The sequence below is a fragment of the Corythoichthys intestinalis genome, chromosome 22 (assembly GCF_030265065.1).
Source record: "Corythoichthys intestinalis isolate RoL2023-P3 chromosome 22, ASM3026506v1, whole genome shotgun sequence".
In the NCBI taxonomy this organism is placed as follows: domain Eukaryota; kingdom Metazoa; phylum Chordata; class Actinopteri; order Syngnathiformes; family Syngnathidae; genus Corythoichthys; species Corythoichthys intestinalis.
In genome coordinates, this window is record NC_080416.1 from 6,953,603 (window position 1) to 6,975,981 (window position 22,379).

Genomic DNA, 22,379 nt, shown 5'->3' on the forward strand with positions numbered 1-22,379 from the left:
GGTAATTTTATTGCTGATTCTGCATTTCGGGGTCATTGCTCGTGAGGAAAGACAGAAACTTGGCGGCTTCAATATCATACAGATCCGTTGTTAGGCCGCATTTTGGGTGAGCTGATATGCTATCCCCACTCGTACGTATTAAACAAAGACTGCCTTTGCGGATACGTACAACAAAACCCACCAATGTATTGTGGCCGCCTATGGTTCTGGTCCCAATTAACCGCGAAAAACGAAGGATCACTGCATAAGCGCTACTACACGTGTACAGCAATTATTTCACGTGCCACGAGAGGACGCCAGAGTACTCACACCTTTTGAATCACGCCAAAGAAACGTGGGGGAAAAAAGTTTCTATATCTACCCCCCCTAAAAAATACTTCTCCCACCTCCCGCCCTCTTTCTTTTCTTTTCCGAGGTGCCCTCCTACTCCCTCTTCTGTCCTCTCCTACAAACTCGTGCACGGCGTGACACACTAACTCACTTCTTCTCTTTCACCTCTCCATCCAGCATCACTCCTTTGTTATTGTCTTTCTTTTAACCCCTTCAGCATGCTGTGGAAGGCCCGGAACAAGACTGATGCCATGCAGGTATCTTAATATATTATTTTATAGTAAATTTGTGTGGACTTAATAAAAAAAAAAAAAAATACAAGACTTATAACAATTAAAAAAATAACTGTATTATTATTATTTTAATTTCTCTACTTTTTAAATCGTATCTAAAAGTGTGTGGGAATGCACTAATTCCCCGAATATATCTCTTTAAGAGAAGTGGACCCCGTCGACCCCTCCCCTTATTCTAGCAGCTGCAGCAAACCTATAAGTAGTGCCTTCATGGAGAGCATCCACGCCTCCGTCGATGTTTGCGTGCGCGCGCGCGTGTTATTTTGCACAAGAAGAAAAAGTCAATAAAACATCGAGTTCATTCATGGACGCCTGAAACGAAGCCTGGATTAACATTGGGAGAATTTTGTTCAAGATTGAGCGTCCTCTTGGGTTTTTAACGTTGAGGGGGTTCGGATTAGGTCCAGATGTTAATCCACACCTATTCAGCTATGGTGAGTTGGACGAATTTTGCACCTAATGAAAGATCATTTTGCTCGAAAATTTTGAGAGTGTTGCAGTTGAGTATGGAATATGCAGTTTTCATGTTTGGATTATTAATTAGTTGGGAAAAGTGGATTATTTCAAATTTTTAATGATAAAATGTGCATTAAAAAACAGTTTTTTGTGTGTTTAGAACATCTGAAATTTCGCATGTCAGATAAAGTAGTGTAACAGGATGGAGCATATTGATCCGGCTGACCCAGCTCTAAAAAAAAAAAAAAATCCAATTGTGTCAGGATGTGTGCAAGCCTAAATGTAGTGGATTTAATAGATTGACCAACTTTTGCTAACTGCAGAAATAACACTATAGGTAACAATTTGAAGGAAAAATGTTGTCTTAGCTTTTACAGCTGTTTTTGACTCATATTTTTTGGTGGGGAATTAGAAATTGATCTAATTTTTTCAATTACATTCATTTTTAAGTCATATTCTTTGGAGAATAATATAATAACGTTCAATAAATATTGAAGTCATACATTTTTCTTTTATTTTTCATTATAAATCAATATTTTAATCTTTCAAATATAGTAGTCATACAAGTGGACAGCTAATCAAAAGTTGCTTTCTTCTTATATGAATGTAATGAAAGCACTTAAGACCTTAATAGAGCACTTGATTATATTTTCTCATTTAAAATGTGTATATTACTTAAAATTTAATAAATCAATCATTGGTGCATTTTTATATAATTCTAACAGTTTTATGAATGGCATTATTTTAAAATGAATAAAACGGAAATATACAGTTGAAGCCCCAAATAACTTTTTTAAAAAAAATAGTACTTAACTCGCCATTGACGGCAATAGACGTACAATTCATTTAAACTGAGAAGACTGGCTGCGAATGCCCTTGTTTCAGTATTATTGACGGCGCTGGACGTCCAATCTGTGTTGACTCGGAGGGTTGGCAGCGATCGAATGATCCCAGTCAAAATGGACTGGACGTCTCGCACCGTCATTGGCAGCCAATGATAAAATAATTGTTCTGTATAAGGATTTTAAATAAAACAAATAATAATTTGTGTAAGAAAGTGTTATTTAAAAACTAAATAAAAAGAGCTAATAAGTAGGGTGGTTTATAAATTTTTTTTCATCAAGAAAACTGGGATTCTACGTTTGGATTTTGCACTCAAAAATTTGTTCAAAGACAGCTGTCGGACCTATAACTCAACAACAATCCTCTAATGTTCCTGAAATGCAAGCTTTATGACAAATATTAGTATTCTAAATTTTTAGATTGAGTGATTTGGGCCTGCGTTTGGGTTTTAGGATCGCGCAGACGGCCTAAGCAGCTCGTCTCCGAGCGGTCGCCTCTCGCAGCTATCCAGCCTGAACCAGGCGGCCTACTCGTCGGCGCCCCCGCTCTGCCACACGCCGGCCTCCGACTTCCAGCCGCCCTACTTCCCGCCGCCGTACCCGCAATCGTCGCTTTCCTACACGCAGAGTCAAGACTCGGCCTACTCGCACCTGTCGGAGCCCTACACCTCCATTAACTCCATCCATCAGCACCAACAAGCCGCCTGGCACTCTCAGAGGTCGCGTTCGGACGAGGCGGGGCTGCTGTCGCAAACGCACCGGGCGCTGGGGCTCGACCCCCGGAGGGACTACGCGGCGGCGGCCGCTGTCCCGCGCCTGCTACACGGGCTCGGGGAAGGGGCGGCCGCTCTTGGAGAAGGACCCCTCGGGATGCATTTGGGACATCACGGCCTGGATGAGCTTCAGGTGAGTTTTCTTTTCTTTTCTTTTTTTTTTTTTAATAAACAAAACAAGTTCTTATAAATTCCTAATTTTTCACGCGGATATAGAAACATCAAAAACTAACCTAATTTAGGTGATAGACGCCCAATCAATTTGCTCTGGCAAGCGAATTCATTGCAAAATTAGATTAATCGCACATCAATTAATGATCAAACTATTCGACACGTTAATCTATCTTTAACTCATTCGCTACCAAAGATCATGTTTGAATGCCATTGACAGCAATCAACGTCCAATCTAATCGAACTGGGAGGGGTTTGACTGTTTGATCGACCAGCTCTTCCCAGTTCAGATGGATTGGACGTCGATCGCAGTCAATGGCAGTCAATGTTAATTTATAAAATAACATTAAATCTGATTGAACAATATAGGAAGATTTTTGATGTATGTCCTGAATTTCAGTGCTGCATAAGTGCATGGAAAAGTTATGCACAATGTGGTCATTGTAAAAACAGCCAATTTTTAAAGCAACTTTGTTCGTCTATCACGTCGATCGACGTCAATTTGCACTGAATAACTTTTAAATAGTATAAATAATAGTTTTGGACATTGCATTGATATTTCTTTCACACCTCAAAACACACTTCAAAATCACATTCAGGTGATTCATGTAATTTATATTGCCATTACAACACAAGTTTACTAATATGAACATCATATTTTTAGTATAATTTCGAGTTCAGGACACGAAAATGTTCATTTGGCAATAAATTGTCAATTTGAATGCATATTTAAGATAAGAATAAAAATGATTTTAATTTCTACTTGTTAAAGTGAGAAACAACTAGTTTTTGACAAAATAATGCTTATTTGAAACGTATTTATCATTAAATATATTTTTTTTGTTTAACCTTTTAGTATGTTAAACATTTTTCTATTTGTGATGTTATAGCAAAAGTGACGCACCCATTAAACAAAAGAAAACTCAATATCTATTGGGTTTTCTTTCTATTTTTTCTTGCACAAAAAAAATAAAAATTGATCCTCCCCTCCTCTTTTTTTCTTCTTTTTTTTAACCTTTTTCATCTTAGTTCCTCGCTTTTTTTATTGAGCAGTCCGTCAGCTTCCCCCGCACGCATGCAGCAGGTGCAGCTGCAGACGCGCATGTTTACCGCAACTAATTGATGTGCACGCTCATTATGGCGCAAAGAGACGACAAGGGGAGAAGGGCGAGCCGAGGCGAGGCGGCGGCCGTGTCTCTGCTAAACGGAGGCCAAGCGGCTCCATTTGATTCATTGACGACATGTTGCACTTTCAATGCAACACAATTGGAGGCGCCTTTTATGTTCATGAATGCAGCGATTCTATTAAGTCAAAGTAACGTCAAGACGACTCATTTATTTTGAAGGGGGCGACATAAATACATGTCAAATCTAATTTTACAGATTAATATAATGTAAAAGTGCGGATTTTGGATGTTGTCATTGAGTGCTTTTCATTTTTGGTGTATTGTCAATGTTATAAAATGAATTGAATCCACAGGTTTTGTACAACAATTTAACCTTTCAGATGGTTTTTTTTTTTTTAATGCAGTCATACAAGGAAACAAAAATGCCATTCATTGTGCTAAAAAAAAACAAGTGGTTTCGTTATTAAAACAGTCGCACCAAATTAGAATCTGGTTATTTACTCATTCACTACCATTGAAGGGAAAACTATTCAATTCATTTGGACTGGGACGATTGGCAGGGATTGTTCAATTGGCAGTAAATAAGTTAAAATACATGTGTGCAAAACATTCAAAACACATTGTAGAATCAACACAAAGAAATCATTCAATATTATTATTTTTTTTGCCATTAAACGCGATTAATCTCAAATGTGCAATTAATTTAATGTGGCAGTTTTTTCTCTCACTGCAAACAAAGTTTGTAACAGATTTTTTTAAGGACCAAAACATTTGCATTAGTGTTGTCAATGAATTAATCACAATTTTAGTTCTTCATTAATCGCGATTAATCTCAACTGCATGTGCACAATTCAGTTATTGAGCGATTAAATCACAATCTTCAGGGGATTGATAGTGTTTGCGATTATTTTGAAGAACAAAATGTTTGCATTAGTGTTGTTAATTTAATCGCAATGGTTGTTGGTCATTAATCGCGATTATGGCAATTGCATACAGGTATGTGTCATTCATCGAGACATTAACTCAAACTTGACTAATTCGAGGGTCAAATCATTCGCAACATTTGTGTGTCATTAATTGCGATTAATCTCAATTGCATGCGCACGATTCATTTATTGAGAGATTAAATCACAATTTCCGGGCGATTTATAGAGTTTGAGATTATTTTGAGGAACAAAACGTTTGCATTAGTGTTGTCAATTTAATCGCAATAGTTGTTGGTCATTAATCGCGATTAATCGCAGTTGCATATATGTTTAATCATGTTTAGTCATCAAGACATTAAATTAGTCCTGACTAAAGTCTGTTGCAAACTTAGGTCAAGTCAAAAAACGTTTTAATTTAATGTCCCAATAAATGAAACATGCAATTGCGATTGCACCGTGAAAAAACGTATGCAATTTGGTCCTCAAAATAACCTAAACACTTTGGTCAAGGCCCCCGGAAATTGTGATTTAATCTCTTGATAAGTGAAATGTGCACATGCAATTGAGATGAGTCGCAATTAATGACACACAAATGTCACAATTAATTCATTGACAACACTAACACAATTGATTTGGCCCCGAAATTGGTCTGTTGCACACTTTGGTCAAGTCAAAAAAAGTTTTGATTTAATGTCCCAATGAATTAAACATGTCATTGCGATTAATCGCGATTAATGACCAACAGCTGTTGCGATTAAAAAAAAAAAAAAAAACTGATGCAAAAGTTTTGGTCCTCAAAATAACCTCAAACACTTAGGTCAAGGCCCCCGAATATTGTGGTCTAATCTCTCGATAAATTAAATGTGCACATACAATAGAGATTAATCGTGATTAATGACACACAAACGTTGCGATTGATTAATTGACAACACTAACGCAAATGATTTTGCCCTCAAATTAGTCTGTTGCAAACTTTGGTCAAGTAAAAAAAAAAAGGTTTGATTCAATGTCTCGATGAATGAAACATGCAATTGCGATTAATCGCAATTAATGACCAACGACTGTTGCAATTACATTGAAAAAACTGATGCAAAGGTTTTGATCTTCAAAATAATCTCAAACACTTTGGTCAAGTCCATCGAAAATTGTGAATTAATTAGTGTTGTCAATGAATTAATCGCAACATTTGTCAGCCATTAATTGCGATTAATCTGAAATGCATGTACGCAATTATATTATCGAGAGATTAAATCACAGTTTTCGGGGGTCTTCACCAAGGTATTTGAGATTATTTTGCAGACCAAAATATTTGCATTAGTTTTGGCAATTTAATCGCAACAGCTGTTAGTCATTAATCCTGATTAATCGCAATTGCACGTTTGGTTCACCGGGACATAAAATCAAAACTTTTTTTGACTTGACCAAAGTTTGTAACAGAGTAATTTGAGGGCCAAATCATTTGCGTTAGTGTTGTCAATGACTTCCTCACGACATTTGTGCGTCATTAATCGCGATTAATCTCTTTTGCATGCGCAAAATTCATTTGTCGAGAGATTAAATCGCAAATTTCGGGGTATTTAAAGAGTTTGATATTATTTTGATCACCAAAATATTCGCATTAGGCTTGTCAATTTAAATGCAACATCTGTTAGTCATTAATCGCCATTAATCGCAATTGCATGTTTCATTCATCAAGACAATCAAAACTTTTTTTTGGACTTGACCAAAGTTTGTAGCAGACTATTTTGAGGGCCAAATAATTTGTGTTAGTGTTGTCAATGAATTAATTCCGACATTTGTGTGTCATTCATCGTGATTAATCTCAATTGCATGTGCACAATTCATTTATTGATGGATTAAATCCCAGTTTAAAGTGTTTGAGATTATTTTGGGGACCAAAACCTTTGCAGCCGTTTTTTCAATTTAATCGCAACAGTTGTTGGTCATTAATCACGATTAATCACAATTGCACATGTTTCATTCGTCGAGATACTTTATCAAAACTTTTTTTGACTTGCCCAAAGTTTGTAACAGACTAATTTGAGGGCCAAATCTTTTGCGTTAGTGTTGTCAATGAATTAATCGTGACATTTGTGTGTCTTTAATCGCGATTAATCTCAATTGCATGTGCACATTTCTCTTATCGAGAGATTATATCACAATTTTCGGTGGACTTGACCAAAGTGTTTGAGGTTATTTTGAGGACCAAAACCTTTGCATTTGTGTTTCAATTCAATCGCAACAGTTCTTTGCCATTAATCGCAATAGCACGTTTCATTCATTGAGACATTAAATCAAAACTTTTTTTTTTACTTGACCAAAGTTTGTAACAGACTAATTTGAGGGCCAAATCATTTGCGTTAGTGTTTTCAGTAAATTAATCGCGACATTTGTGTGTCATTAATCGCGATTAATCTCAATTGTTTGTGCGCAATTAATTTATTTAGAGATTAGATCACAATTTTCGGGGGATTTGACCAAAGTGTTTGAGATTATTTTGAGGACCAAAACATTTGCATCAGTTTTTTTTCAATTTAATCGCAGCATTTGTTGCCCATTAATCGCGATTAATCGCAATTGCATGTGTTTCATTCATCGAAACATTAAATCAAAACTTTTTTTTGACTTGACCAAAGCTTTTAACAGACTAATTTGGTGGGCCAAATAATTTGCGTTAATGTTGTCAATGAATTAATCGCGAAATTTGTTAGCCATTAATCGCGATTAATCTCAAATGCGCACAGTTTATTTATTGAGGCCAGTTTTTTTCACTTACAATAAAGTTTGCAATACATTATTTGAGGACCAAAACATTTGTGTTAATGTTGTCAATGAATTAATCTCAACTTTAGTTCTTCATTAATCGCGATTAATCTCAACTACACGTGCACGGTTCATTTATTGAGAGATTAAATTACAATTTTAAGTGTTTGAGATTATTTTCAGGACCAAAACATTCGTGTTTTCAATTTAATCGCAACAACTGTTAGTCAAAAATCACGATTAATCGTAATTGCACATGTTTTATTCACAGAGACATTAAACTAGATTTTTTTCCTTTTGACCAAAATTTGTAACACAATATTTTCAGGGCCAAAACATTTTCACTAGTGTTGTCAATGAATTAAACGCAACAGATTTTAGTCATTAATCGTGATTGCACATGTTTCAGTTATCTAATGATCTCCACCAGCCTTCCCAATCCGAACAGGGTGAACGTCTATCACCGTCAAGCACTGAAATATGATCGTTCACTGGCAGTCTTCATACAATGAAGCGCATTTTTATATTTTTGACTGTGTGTGTGTGTTACAAGGCCATTGTATAAATGATAGTGACTTTGTGTCTGACAGGGAATGGAAGAAGGATCAGCCTTGGGCATCCTGGACCACTCTGTCATTAAAAAAGGTAAGATGTGTGTGTGTGTGCACCTATATGATGGTGCTATACATGCTGAAGGGCTTTTGTGTTTAGTAATGGCGCTCTGACACACACGCGCGCGCACACACACTATAAATAATTCTGTTTTGCTATTTCATTTGAAGTCAAGAAGTCCTCTAATACTCAGCTGCAGACTTTCAGCCCAAAGGCACACATTCTTAATGAACTGTTCATGGTCATATGAGAGAAAGAGAGGGAGAGGACAGGAAAGAGAAGTGGGGCAAGGAAAAAATGGGATGATAAAAGCAGAGTGGGGGAAAATTTGAAGGGCTGGTGTGTTAATATTGGTGATATTGAGTGGAAGGTTTTTTGGGAGGGGGGGTTAGAAGACGCTGGGGTACAGTTAGAAAACTGAAGAGGATTGAAAGCTAGTGGAGTGTGGTGCAAATTACGAATAATAACACAGTCAAAATAATATTGACGATGTGTGGAGTAGTTTTCAATGCAGTGGTAAAACATGGCGCGAGTGTAGTAAACGATGCAAAAAGACGAACATGTTTAGAAAATGGAAGTTGCAATTATTCAACAAAAACACTCAAAAAAAAACAGCCTAAGACCTTTCACCTTTTATGGAGCAAGTGACTGTTTTTGGTCATTTAAAAAAACTTAAGACTTAAGACCTTTGACCTTTCATTGGGCAGATGACCATGTTGGTCATTTTAAAAAGTAAAATATTAGCAAATAATATTGTATGTTTTTAATTATTAATCATGAATTATAAATATATTCATAAATTAATTATAAGTACGTATAAACAATTTTAATAAAATTAAAATGAATTCCGTAATTTTTGGACTATAAGGTGCTACTTTTATCCTTCATTTTTAATCTTGCGGCTTACAGTCTAGTGTGGCTTATTTGTTGATTTATTTGGATTAATAGGTAACACTTTATTTGACAGCAGCTTCATCAGACTGTCATAAGACCGTCATCATTATGACATGACACTATCATGGACATTACTGAATGCTTATGACAGATGTCATTAAGTGTCATCGGGAAAATTATGTCATTAGCTCCATTTATGTCCAGCTCGGATCTTTTACATCCATTCAAAAGTGAGATAATTTGCCAGATAACACTAAATGACATCTGTTATAAGCATTCATTAATGATCATGACGGTGTGATGTCATAATTATGATAGTCTTATGGTGCCACTGTCATATAACGTGTTACCAAATACCATAACTAGAAATTAATGAAACAACTGGAACAGTAACCGAAGAAATAATTAGCACAGAAATATGAATTTTGATTGTTATTTACATCTGTAGCGCTGCAATGCATGCTAGGAGGCATGCTGGACAACAACAGTGTTGACAGCAGGTGGCAGCAGAGGTTGATTGTCTCCCCCAAGGGAGCAGTGATGGCCAGTGCGATTTATCTATGAACAAATGCCGCATCTTTCCAAATTTGGTGGGTGGCGGCTTATAGCCAGGTGCGCATTATAGTGCGAAAATTACGGTAAACACAAAAATACACACTGTTGTATTTTTTTTTTAATATTGAAGTCATAACTTGCCATTGATGGCGATAGACGTTCAATTCATTTTTGTCATCTTATACACAAACATATTTCTGACCTCTGTGACCTTTGACCTCATTACCCTCAAGTGTAACTATCTCTACGATGTCATATGGAAGGGCCATCATATTAAGTATCAGATTAATAGGTGGGTGGAGTAGCCAAAAATTTGAGTTGCGAGTAAGAGTAGCGTTACTTCAAAATAATATTACTCAAGTAAAAGTAAAAGTAGTCATCCAAAAAATGTACTCAAGTACAAGTAAAAAAGTATTTGGTGAAAACAATACTCAAGTAATGAGTAACATTGTAACCGTTTAAGATGTTTTATTTTATTTTTTTAAACAATGTTTTTTTTTTTTCTCAGCACACAGTTATCTAGATATGAACTGTTATTATTATACTGTTATGCCAAAAAATTTAAAAAAACAAAACAAAAAAACAACAACAACAACATTAAATTCTAACGTGAGAATAAAATTAACAGAAGTTAAGCATTATTCGTCCAGAGAGCATGAGTGCCCTCTAATGGAGAAAATATATTTCCTATTATGAAACTAAAAGGAAATTATATCTTGGGTTTTCCGTGGTCAATCGGTGACAAATAAAAAATGAGAGAGAGAGAGATTAAAATCCGCGCTTTTAACTCATGTTGACAGCTATGTCAAATACTTATTTTTTATGGTGCTTCAAAGATGCCACATGATTAAACAGGCCGGCTTGATCATAGAACCGCAAGCTTGAGTCTGATTGGTATAATGGAGTCCTGTGATTATTGTTGCGACTAGGCATATGCCGGTTACCAGTTTCAAGGTATACCGTAGTATGAAAACAAAAAATTTTCCCTCATACCGTCCCTACGGTATTAGTGTTTTTTTTTATGTCCCAAAAATGCAGGGCTCACCCCTCCCCCTCAAGTCGTTTGCTCAGTGTCAGTGAGTCAGCTGCCCTGGACGTTGGCTGGAGGACATGAAACACCTGAACTTTTCCCCCCATCTAAGAAAACTAAGTTGCTGGTATGGGAATACTTCGGGTACAGTAAAGTTACAGACAGCCGCGACTTTGGTGGGCCAACCGACATGTAAAACATGTTTGCGGTGGGTGGCTACCAGAGAAGGCAATATCTCCAATATGATTTTGTATTTATACAAAATTAAAGGTTGGTAAACGCTGTCATGAACGTTCCCCACTAGCTAAGAGAGTTAACTCAGGCGTGGGTAGTGTGTCTACCAGTGGTAAAACATACTGTAACGTAAGCTTGTCAACGAGGTGGATCGCGTGGCTTATTAGCATGCCAATTTATTTTTGTTCAAAATATTTCATTTATTTTTGGTTATTTTATTTATTCAACTTTAACCTAAAAATCATGTTCAATGGGAAAAAAAGTTGTTGTTTTTTGTAACCCAGAAATCTCAAAATAAAACATTTTAGTACTATAATTGCAATACCGTGAAACCGTGATATTTTTGCTTAAGGTTATGATACCGTCAGAATCTCATACCGGCACATGCCTAGTTGCGACGTCTCATTGGTGAAACTGGCTGAGCCATTGTTAGTGTCTCTGGCAAAAAAAAAAAAAGTAAAATCTAATATGTAGAATAAAGAGGAAAAATGTAATGATTAGTGTAGTCAAAGTAGCGGAGTAAGAGTAGTGTTTCTTCACAAATATACTCAAGTAAAAGTAAAAAGTCCGGCTTAGTAAAAGTATTCTTAGAAGTACATTTTTCTCAAAAAGTTACTCAAGTAAATGAAACGGAGTAAATGTAACATGTTATTACCCACCTGTGCCCGCAAGTTTGACAATAATTCCTTTATTCGTTCTTCAGTTATCTTGAACACAAACCTATGGAAACAAACCAAGTATGGAACCTAGTGGTGGAGGTAATAAAAACAGAAATACACTCTATGGCCCCTAGTAACACTAACGTTTATTTATTTTCATTTCCATCAATCCATCCATCTTGCCTTTTTATAACATTGCTTAAACCAATTAAACCTCTGAAGTGATTAAAAAAATATTAGCTAATTAATAACATAATATATGATATAATATATATATATACATACATATATATAAAATAACATAATAACATAATGACTTATGCATGAAATACTTCTAAATTGTGAAAAACATCAACAATGAATTGATCATTTGTGTCGTTGCTACCCCTGCAGTGTAAATAAATACCTTTTTGCTCTTTGGCTTTTTCCAGTTCCCATCCCATCCAAGCTGAACGGTTCGGTCCTGTCCGCTTTGTCCCTGGGCAAGGACGGGCTAGGCATGGGCGCCGTGTCCAACCCAGCCGAGGTCTTCTGCTCAGTACCGGGTCGCCTGTCGCTGCTCAGCTCCACCTCCAAGTATAAGGTCACCGTCGGGGAAGTGCAGCGGCGACTGTCCCCCCCTGAGTGCCTCAACGCCTCCTTGCTGGGTGGCGTCCTTCGCAGGTGAGGGCAAAACGGATGGAGATGATCAAGTTCGAATGATGGTGACGGCCAAGTACAAACGGATTGGACATTTATCGCCGTCAATGGTAGTGAATGAGTTATAAAGCGTACTGTCGAAAAACGCACTTTTGTGTGACGACACATTTCCAGCTGATGAACATATTTCTGTTAATCTTTTGCTAAATGAGATTAATCGAAATTAATCATAACTAATTGTGATTATTTTAATTGGCAGGTGTCCTTTCCATAATTTTATGACAAACTTTGCTCAAGTCCCCAAAAAATTACATTTTGTCTCGATCAATCTCTCCAGCTTTGTTGCGATTAATCGCGATTAACGATTTAACACTGTTGCGATTAATTCCTTGACAACACTAACTCAAATGTTTTGTCCCTCAAAACAATCTGTTACAAACTTCGCTCAAGCGAAAAATAATTGAAATTCACTGTCTCGATTAATGGATCATTCACAATCACGATTAATCGTGATTAACAAATAAAAGTTGCACGAGTTAATTGCCAACCTCCAATAAGAGGACTGGTAATGTGCGTTGATGTCATGATAAGGGAATCACTGCGGTTAATCGTGATGAACTCATTGCCTGCCATTGACGACGATGCACGTTCAATTGATTTAAACTGGGAAAGTTGGCTGTGAATGCTCATCTTGCAGTGCAATTGACGGCGCTAGCATGTCAAAATGGATTGGACGTCTAGCCCCGTCAATGACACTGAAACATGAGCCAGTTCTAACAGTCTAAAAGAAAATATCAGTTTATGTTTGATTAGTTAAATAAATTGAAATTTAAAAATAACTTTAGAGTGTGGTTAGGCGCAACAAAAAGTGTGTATTTGTTTTAATATGTCTGACAGTAGGTTTGTATTAAAGATAACTCAAGAATGAATAAAGGGTGTTTAATAAAGTTTATGTTTGTAGTATGAAATGGAAGAGGTCATTTCGGGGTCATAAGGTCAAATGTCACAGAGGTCAGGAAGTGATTTCCCCATAATGGATTAGCGTATTTAACAAGGTAGGTACTTAAGCTGAGTACCTACCAAATATAGTGATGCTTTGAATTTGGCTTCTTAGGCAAGATATGCTTTCTCAGAGTCCTGCTCCAGTTCGTTTTGATTTTATTCATTTTATTATCATTTGATACTTTCATACATTAATTAGAGACTGAAATTTCTGGATAAATTGCAATGGTAGCTTTGCTGTGGTAGGTACAGACCTAAGATCTGCCCAGTTGAATGGAATCTCAGTACATTGGCATCAATAGAATCGACATGCCCCTCGCCGTTTTAGATTGAAATGTTACATAAAACAAAAAGCTTAAAAGTCGAATAATTTTGTATGGATGCAGAAATCTATAAATTACTAATTTTTTGCCCAAAAATGGGCAGTTGGCTGATGATTTGAATGTAAAGTTCCGCTATTGTGTATGAATACAAAATCCAACATGGCTGCCATCACAGAACAAAGAGCTTTTTAAGTTGAAAATTCTTGTAGATAAATGTGTAAATCCCGCAATTTCTGTAGATATGTACGTAAAACAGTCTAGATTCTTGGTTAAAAGCAAAAAAACGGGCAACTATCAAGTTACGCAAATTTTTTTCATTCATTTCATTTTTTTCACAACGTGCATGCATAGTGGTTTTTTTTATATAATAATTACCTTGAATCCTCGACTCTTGAGACACTTCTGCCTGCTTGTATGCACTAAAACATTCGTCCTGTTTCCACCTAAATCCGACGTTAGAACGCAGCGTGTTTGAGTTGAGTCACAGTGAAAGCTGCTATGACGCTCTGCCTGGCCCGGCCCCCTACTGGAAGCCGTGGCGCAATGTCTGTAAGAACTGTCTCGTCAACTGATAGTGAAGTACAGTATATGGTGATCAGTGGCGGACTTGGCAATTTTGGGGCCTAAGGCGGACATATCCAGGGACCCTCTTCATGGGTCAGGGGTTAAAAAGGTGAGAAGAGTGTGGAGGAAGTATGTTCTAGGGCTGTCCTAAACGACAAATTTTCTCCTGATTAGTCAGCCGACTAGTTTTGCGATTAGTCGACTAATCTAATAATTTTCTTTCTTTTTTTTTTACTAATTTAGCAATAAAATTTTTGTTGACGCTTATCAATTCACAAAACTATTTTGGAACACTTAAATTCTTTATTAAAGTACAAATAATCATGTAAATAACAATAGTTAATCACAAATAAACAAAGAGGTTAAATGCTGATAGCATTTACTAGTGCAAAAGAATGGAAAACAGATTCAAAACACAAACTTTGCCTTTCCAACATTATTCAAAACAATTATTAAAAATGCATTATCATTATAGTATACTACTATATATAATAGCAGTATAAAAATTATAATAATTATTCATTGCCAATCATATTTGTCATAAAGTGTCATTTGAAAGCTTTTCTTAGTGTAGAATTTGTATTTTGTAGTATTTACTCTACATATTATAATATTAATTCTGAAGTATGTGGGATTAACTCCAGAAATCGTTATTTATATGATGAACATGACGTGCTTTTATTTTGAAATGTTCACTGGTGGTACGTTCGCCAAACCGCTAACCGAAAGCTTTACACTCCGTAAAAAAACATTCTTCGTCATTGCTTGTGGTGTCACTAACAGATTTTTTTTTTTTTCGTTAGCATATGCTGTTAACCAGCTGTTGATTGTCATTATATGACTGATTGGAACTGTACTGCATTGTTTCGCCACAGGGTGTGCTGTCGTGTATTTTATGTTCGGTGTGAAGAAGAAGAAAATTAAAAGAGGCATTAGCGGCCTGTTCTCAACGTCTCCCTCACTGCAATTTGGCTCTCATGGAGAGCACATTTGCTCATGTGTTCGATATAAACGATAGCCGACGTGCAAAGTAGCAAGTGAGCTGTAAAAATAGCGAGCTTAGTGGCGTGAAAAACGCGGGAGAGCTAAGTGAAGCTAACGAACAGCTAAGCGATGCTAAACGGAGCTAAACTAAGCTAAACGGCGCTAAATAAGGCTAAGCGACTGATACTCAGTCCATCGTTGTGGAACAGTCCATTGTAGTGCATGTGTGTGGGGGAGAGATAATATAAATGCAGCATTCAAATGGCTTTCTTTTTTGTTTTGTTATTTGTTTGTTTGGTATGCTGACATAATTAAACATGACGACTAGTTGGGGAAGCTGCTGTTTGGTATGCTGACATAACTATACATGACGAATAGTTGGGGATGCTGCTAGCTCCGGTGGCCCAAGCCCTTGCTCTTTGGGGCAAGAGCAGCTGGTTGGAGGCCCCCTACTGGTTGGGGGCCTAAGGCGATTGCCTACTTTGCCTAAATAGTAGATCCGCCTATGATGGTGATTTCTTTTTTCACAGTAATCATTAATCAATGACAAACAAATGTTGCGATTAACTTCAAATTAAACTTCTAGTTCAAATGTTTGTCCGTTATAATAAAACCTCCGAATTGGATGCTAAATTGTGTAGCCTTTTCATGACCACTGAGTGATTCCGATACTGGCACTTTAGGCACTTTCTAATGATAGTAACCGGCGCCGACGGATTTGAAAGCCCACGTGTCTGTAAAGTCCGTCAGAAGTGCTTTGAGGATGTCTTCCGACTAAAAGCACTCCCACAAAGTAAGTGCGAGGTCAGAGCTCGAGGACCCAAAATGGGTCATGGGACTAAAATCACAAGAGAAAGCAACGGTTTAATGAACTCGGGCCTCGAGGCGAGAGAGCAAACTCATGGATTTGCCTCATTAAAGGATCTAAAGGGAAAGTTTCTTTCTCCTCTGCTATGTGTCATAGCTCCACGCAAAAAAGGGACTATCAAGGAGTCACATTTGAGCGTCGACGGATTGGAGCGTTCGCTAAAAAACAGCTTTGTCTACTCGCCCTCAGGGCCAAGTCCAAGAATGGTGGGCGCTGTCTGAGAGAGCGTCTGGAGAAGATTGGTCTCAACCTGCCCGCCGGGCGCCGCAAGGCCGCTAACGTCACTCTGCTGACATCTCTAGTGGAGGGTACGACACGCACGTGTGTGTTGAGAGCATTTTCGCGGTGACTAAAGTGTGAAATTTCATTTAGGCGAGGCCGTCCATCTGGCCAGGGATTTCGGCTACGTGTGCGAGACCGAGTTCCCTGCGAGAGCCGCCGCCGAGTACCTGTGCAGGCAGAGTGAGCCCGACCAGCTCCCCACGCGGCGCAGCATGTTGCTCGCTACTAAGTGAGTTACACTTCCATTCTTTGACAGCAATAGACGTCCAATTATTACTGGGATGCTTTCTTCAGTGCCAGTGACGGCATTAGAATTCATAGATTAATCATGAATTTACTGAGTAGATCAATATAAATGTTTGAATTAAGTGTGAAGAGACATGGCCGCCTCACTCCCTTTAACATACAGCAATTGATCGTCATAATTAAAAGATGAATACCCTTAGCCTAGATTGAACGGTATTATATGAACATAATGTGGTCATGGTTAGTCAACCAGTCTTCCCAGAGCTGTTCAAGTCATCTGGTGAAAATTATTCTAGTTTTAGTATTGCATTTGATATGTATACCTCAATATATCGCAAACCCCCAAAATCTTTTTTTAGAAATTATTTTACGAATGTTATTTATATTATTTTATTCACGTTTCAAGCGATTCTTTAATGTTCTGATGATAACATATGCATTTACAGTGATCCCTCGCTACTTCAAGCTTCCAATTTCGCGCTCTCAGTCCATCGCAGATTTTTTTTTTCCCAATTAAAAAATAAATAAGTGCAGTATTTTATAGAACTTTAATAGAAGATGATCCGATCACATAGTCTCACTCTCCCTGCTGCTGCTTTTCTTGGTCAGGCAGTGCACTGGAGTTGCTTGTGAAAAGTTATCGATGATTGACAGGCGTTAAGGTTTGCTTGCCAGAGAAGCTTGGAAGGCGAAACTTCAAGGCGCTGCATGTGTCAATCACCGTTTAGATTGTTAAATACTTGCTGTGGCAACTCATTGTGTGTAAGTGAGCAGCGTGAGCGGATTTGAATGGACTAACTAAATGAAGCGTTTAATAAAGACGAGCATTTTTCTATGTTATTCTTGTTGAAAAATAATTCGGTGGGACAGTAAAATGTTTAAAACTTAATATAATTATTACATTTGAAGTGCTGAAAACCATTTATTAAAAATTAGGGCTGTCAAATGATTAAAATTTTTAATCGAGTTAATTACAGCTTAAAAATTAATTAATCGCAATTCAAACCATCTATAAAATATGCCATATTTTTCTGTAAATTATTGTTGGAATGGAAAGATAAGACACAAGATGGATATATACATTCAGCATACGGTACATAAGGACTGTATTTGTTTATTATAACAATAACTCAACAAGATAACATTAACTTTATTAACATTCTGTTAAAGCGATCCATGGATAGAAAGACTTGTAGTTCTTAAAAGATAAATGTGAGTACAAGTTATAGAAATTTTATATTAAAACCCCTCTTAATGTTTTCGATTTAATGAAATTTGTAAACTTTTTAATCAAAAAATAAACTCGTAGCCCGCCATTGTTGATGTCAATAATTACACAATGCTCATGGGTGCTGAAGCCTATAAAATCAGTCACACCCAAGCGCCAGCAGAGGGCGGCAAAACTCCATAAAACACAATTAACATGTGGGCATTTCACTGTACTGTCATTTAAATCTGTCTGAGCGGGGCATGTGTGTTAATTGCGTCAAATATTTTAACGTGATTAATTTAAAAAATTAATTACCGCCCGTTAACGCGATAATTTTGACAGCCCTAATATTTACATAAGTTTTTTTAAATTTAATAATACTTTGGGGAAAAAAAGTGAAAAAACATGTCTTGTATGTATCTCTTTCCAATGCTAAATCTGAATAAATACATTGAACACAAAAGGGAGGGCTACTTTGCGTCGCAGCGGGTTTTATCTGTACTGGAGTTGTCCGATAAAGACTTTTTAACCGATAACCAATATTGTCGATCCGATACCAATATCAAACTGATACCAATATATGTGGTCTTGGGCTTAACGTATCACGGCTAATTGTATTGTGATGCTCACCTCCGTGGAGTTGGCCCCCCATCAGACGGATATTTATATAAAAATCATGTCAGTCGTTTGTGCTATGTTTGTGCTGTAAAAGGGTTTCATTTGCGCTACTCGCGTTTTTAAGATATTTATTTCTTTTATAGGTCAATCTGATTCCAACCATCCCCCCATCTCTGATTAAAAATGGTGTCAATCGTTTGTTTTATTTGTGCTGTAAAAAGTTTTGGTGTGCTGCTATCATTTTTAAGATATTAGGATATTAATTTTGAGAGATGACGTGACTCGCAGCCCCTCATTTACTGCAAAAATGGACCCAATGCCATTCATTTGTGCTACATTTGCCTTTGAGACACCCCTCCGTTATTGAGTTGGTACGCTCCGTCAACTAAGACGGAGGGGCTGTGAGGGACGTCGTCACTTGAAATTATTATCTCAATATCTATAAAACGATAGCAACACATACACATTTTTTTACAGCACAAACAAAGCATAAATCATTTGACACAATTTTTAATCAACATGCAGGGCTGGTTGACCTCAGTTGTAAATATTTTAAAAACAGTAGCAGCACCAACGAAACATTTTACAGCACAAACGTTGCACAAACGATTGGTATCATTTTCATGGGAATTTACGTCTGAATTACGTCAACTTTACAGAGGTGTGATGTCCTACTGGATGCTTTACTCAAGATAATGCTTACATAACAAATCCCAAGCATCTTAGTTTGGAGACATCTAATGGTCAATAAGCATAACTGCTGTGCTAAACTGTGACCAGCCCATGTACATAGGCAGAAGGCTTATACCAGGGGTGTCCTAACTTTTTGCAAGATTTGGTGTGGTAAAAATGTGGGGGGCCGACCATGGCTGACGTCCACTACGTAGAACAATATATTTTAGCCAGCCAATCTGTGTGTCACATTTGCTTTTATTATTTTTTTTAAACGATTTCACCAATCTCACAACTAGCCTTTGTGGCGTTCGCTTTCGACTCTCGTGCTCTTGAGAAATACTGCTGCCGTGAAATCAAACTAGCTTAAAGTTGCTTCAATTTCTCGCTGCGCATGTTCCCTGTAATCTTGTCGTACATGTCAGCGTGTCTCGTTTGGTAATATCGCCTCACATTGAACTCTTTCAAAACAGCGACTGTCTCTATGCAAATGAGGCAGACACAGTTGTTGCGCATTTTACTGAAGAAATAGTCCGATTTCCACCTATTCTTGAAGTATCGGCCAACACAGTCAACTTTCTCTTTTTTGTTGATTATTAGCAGAAAACACAGACAAGACTGAAAAAGCAGTTTCTGCTCTTGCACTCCTCTTTAAAAGAAACTTCTGTATTTTAAGCCAAAAGAACTGTTGTGCTTGATAGAACAGTATGTCTATATGCTGCTATAGCAGATTCATGGCACATTAAACCCCCGAACTATTTTTAATTTGTCCGTTTTACCCTCAAAACCCCCGTTAACAGGCGTCGCGCAACCGCTTTTGTTTCAAACCATCCATAAAATGTACGTAATTAATATTTATTATTCAAAATGTCTGTCATATTTAGCTTAGAATCATTAATTGATGTCTAATATTTCGTTTAAAAAAAAAAAAAAAACACTTAAAAAATTTATTCACTCACATATTTCAAACTTATAAACAAATTACATCACAATGAAAAAAATGGTGTCTGTAAAAAAGTCACAGATATCTACCTCAAAATTATCACTTAAATGTATTTTTTTTGTTACTATCGCATTTTCTCAGATACGTTAGATGATAAATAATTGATCCAAACAAAGAAAAATTGAAAAACAGGGTTATTTAAAAGGGTAAATATTAGGGCTGTCAAAATTATCGCGTTAACGGGCGGCAATTAATTTTTAAAAAATTAAAGTCATGGCGTCTTTAATTCTGCTCACGCGTGCTCTCACCTCCAGATAGGGTTTTGCTGTTAATTTTTTTCTTTTTTTTTTAATGCCCTCCTGTTCAAAATTTTTGTTCCCCCAGAAAATCGAGATTTTAAGCTTTTCAATGTTGAATCACACATGCATATCGGACAATTTTGAAAGTTGGCCAAATTGGGGGTCTCAGAGCGGAACTTCAAGTCACCTGAGTGTTTTCCACCTATTGCCATTTTAAAAAATTGGAAGTAAAGCGTCACACGGGATAATGTTGCTTAGAGTGCTGCTGCCTTTTAGTGGGTAAATGAGGAGCAGCATTTAGTGTGTAAGCTACTTCATATGTTGGTAGCAGTACTGCTGACCAATTTATTAAGTCTGTATACAGGCCAGACGTTATTGATTTTATGACAGAGGCTGGGGGCCAGATGAAAATTAACCACGGGCTGCATTTGGCCCCCGGGACGGACTTTGGACATGTCTGGCTTATACTGTACATTCACTTTGGAGGCAACACGCATATTGGCCCAAAAACAAAAAAGAAAAACTGATGTCGATATTATCCGATATCATTTTTAAATGCTTTTATCGGCCGACAATACTGGACATTTCTCATAAATATATATACAGTATATATATATATATATAAATGAGCAGTATGTTAAAAATGGAAGAAGGGGGTGACGCTACTTTGCGGTTTTTCACTTTATGCGGTCGATTATGGTCCCCAATAACAGTGATGAGTGAGAGGTCACTGTATATTTTTACATGCTCTATGATACTAAAACATGAAGATGGTGAGTCAATCTTTCTCCAAATTTCAGGGAGATCTGCAAGGAGTTCGTGGACCTGATGTCCCAGGACCGCTCCCCGCTTGGGGGCAGCCGACCTACCCCGTGCCTGGAGCCCAGCCTTCAAGGCAGCCTCACCCACTTCAGCCTGCTGACCCACGGCTTCGGCACCCCCGCCATCTGCGCCGCGCTCTCCGCTTTCCAGAGCTACCTGATGGAAGCCGTCAAAATGCTGGACAAAGGGGACGGCGGTGGCAAAAGCCACCATGACAAGGAGATGAAACATCGTAAATAGACACGGAACTGGACAAAAATCACCTTCGTAACTTCAAAATGGACCTCTTTTCGCTAGCATCCACATCAGGATGAACTCCTACGTATGGCAGTATTGTTTAATTTTTAAATGACGTGTCAGGGGAAGCGGATTTTTTTCCCAAGGAGCCATATCGGAGGCGTCAACGTTTTTGCTCACGGAGGAAGTCCCATGTTTGCTTTCAGTGGACGGAAACCATTGAAGAAAATTTTGCAGCTCAAGTCGACCACTCGGCTTTCTCTGTATTGTGTATAGAAGTGAAGAAAAGAGCAAAAATCTTTTTGTACTTTGTGTGGACGGTCATTATTAATGTTATTACTGTTGTTATTGTATTACAATATAAATGTAATATATTATTAAAAAAATAAGAATGCATCACTTTTTTTCATGTTGTTTTAAATAATTACATTACTAGGATATAGCTGAACTCTTTCATACATGACATTCATACATGGATTATGAGTTTTTTAAAATAATATTCTCATAGTGCTGCAACGATTAATCGATTAACTCGAGTAATTTAATTAGAAAAAAGATTCAAATTAAATTTTGCTGCTTCGAGTATTCATTTAAAGTAGCGTTGTAATGGTTTGTTTTGAAAGTGTTTCCATTTAGTTTTACTGAGTTGTGTGGATACACTGCCTTCTAGTGGCAACAGTGAATATAATTCATTTCACATGGCCGAATCGAGCTGCTCCCTGTTAAGACCAACATAAGTTTTTGTTTGAGCCAATGTTTTTTAATGCATTTGTAATTTGTTTTAGGGCTGCAGCTATCGATTATTTTAGTAGTCGATTAATCGACGAACTAGTTAGTTCGAATAATCAAGTAATCGGGTAAGGACCATGAAAAATTAAAATACCTGAGTTGAGCCTCAAACGATATTAAAAAATAAATAAATAAATGAGGATCTATGAACAACAAAAGGACAACTGGCTAACTTTCATAGCAAAAGTCCGCTAGCTTAAATGCTATAAAATGCTA

General features: G+C 37.2%; 1 protein-coding gene across 2 annotated transcripts; it reads left to right on the forward strand.

Moving 5' to 3' along the window:
• The first annotated feature begins 460 nt into the window (after positions 1 to 460).
• tfap2e (transcription factor AP-2 epsilon) lies at positions 461 to 21,795 on the forward strand. Of its 2 annotated transcripts, none has more exons than XM_057828562.1 (7): positions 461 to 587; positions 2,375 to 2,827; positions 8,272 to 8,326; positions 12,097 to 12,328; positions 16,235 to 16,353; positions 16,418 to 16,556; positions 21,116 to 21,795. In XM_057828562.1, the coding sequence occupies exons 1-7, from the start codon at positions 549 to 551 to the stop codon at positions 21,375 to 21,377; spliced, it is 1,299 nt and encodes a 432-aa protein (XP_057684545.1). In that variant the 5' UTR covers positions 461 to 548; the 3' UTR covers positions 21,378 to 21,795. The 2 variants fall into 2 exon arrangements, with proteins under 2 accessions (XP_057684545.1, XP_057684546.1); XM_057828563.1 differs by lacking the exon at positions 461 to 587 and adding an exon at positions 863 to 1,057 and having other exon boundaries at positions 21,116 to 21,794.
• The last annotated feature ends 584 nt before the right edge of the window (positions 21,796 to 22,379 follow it).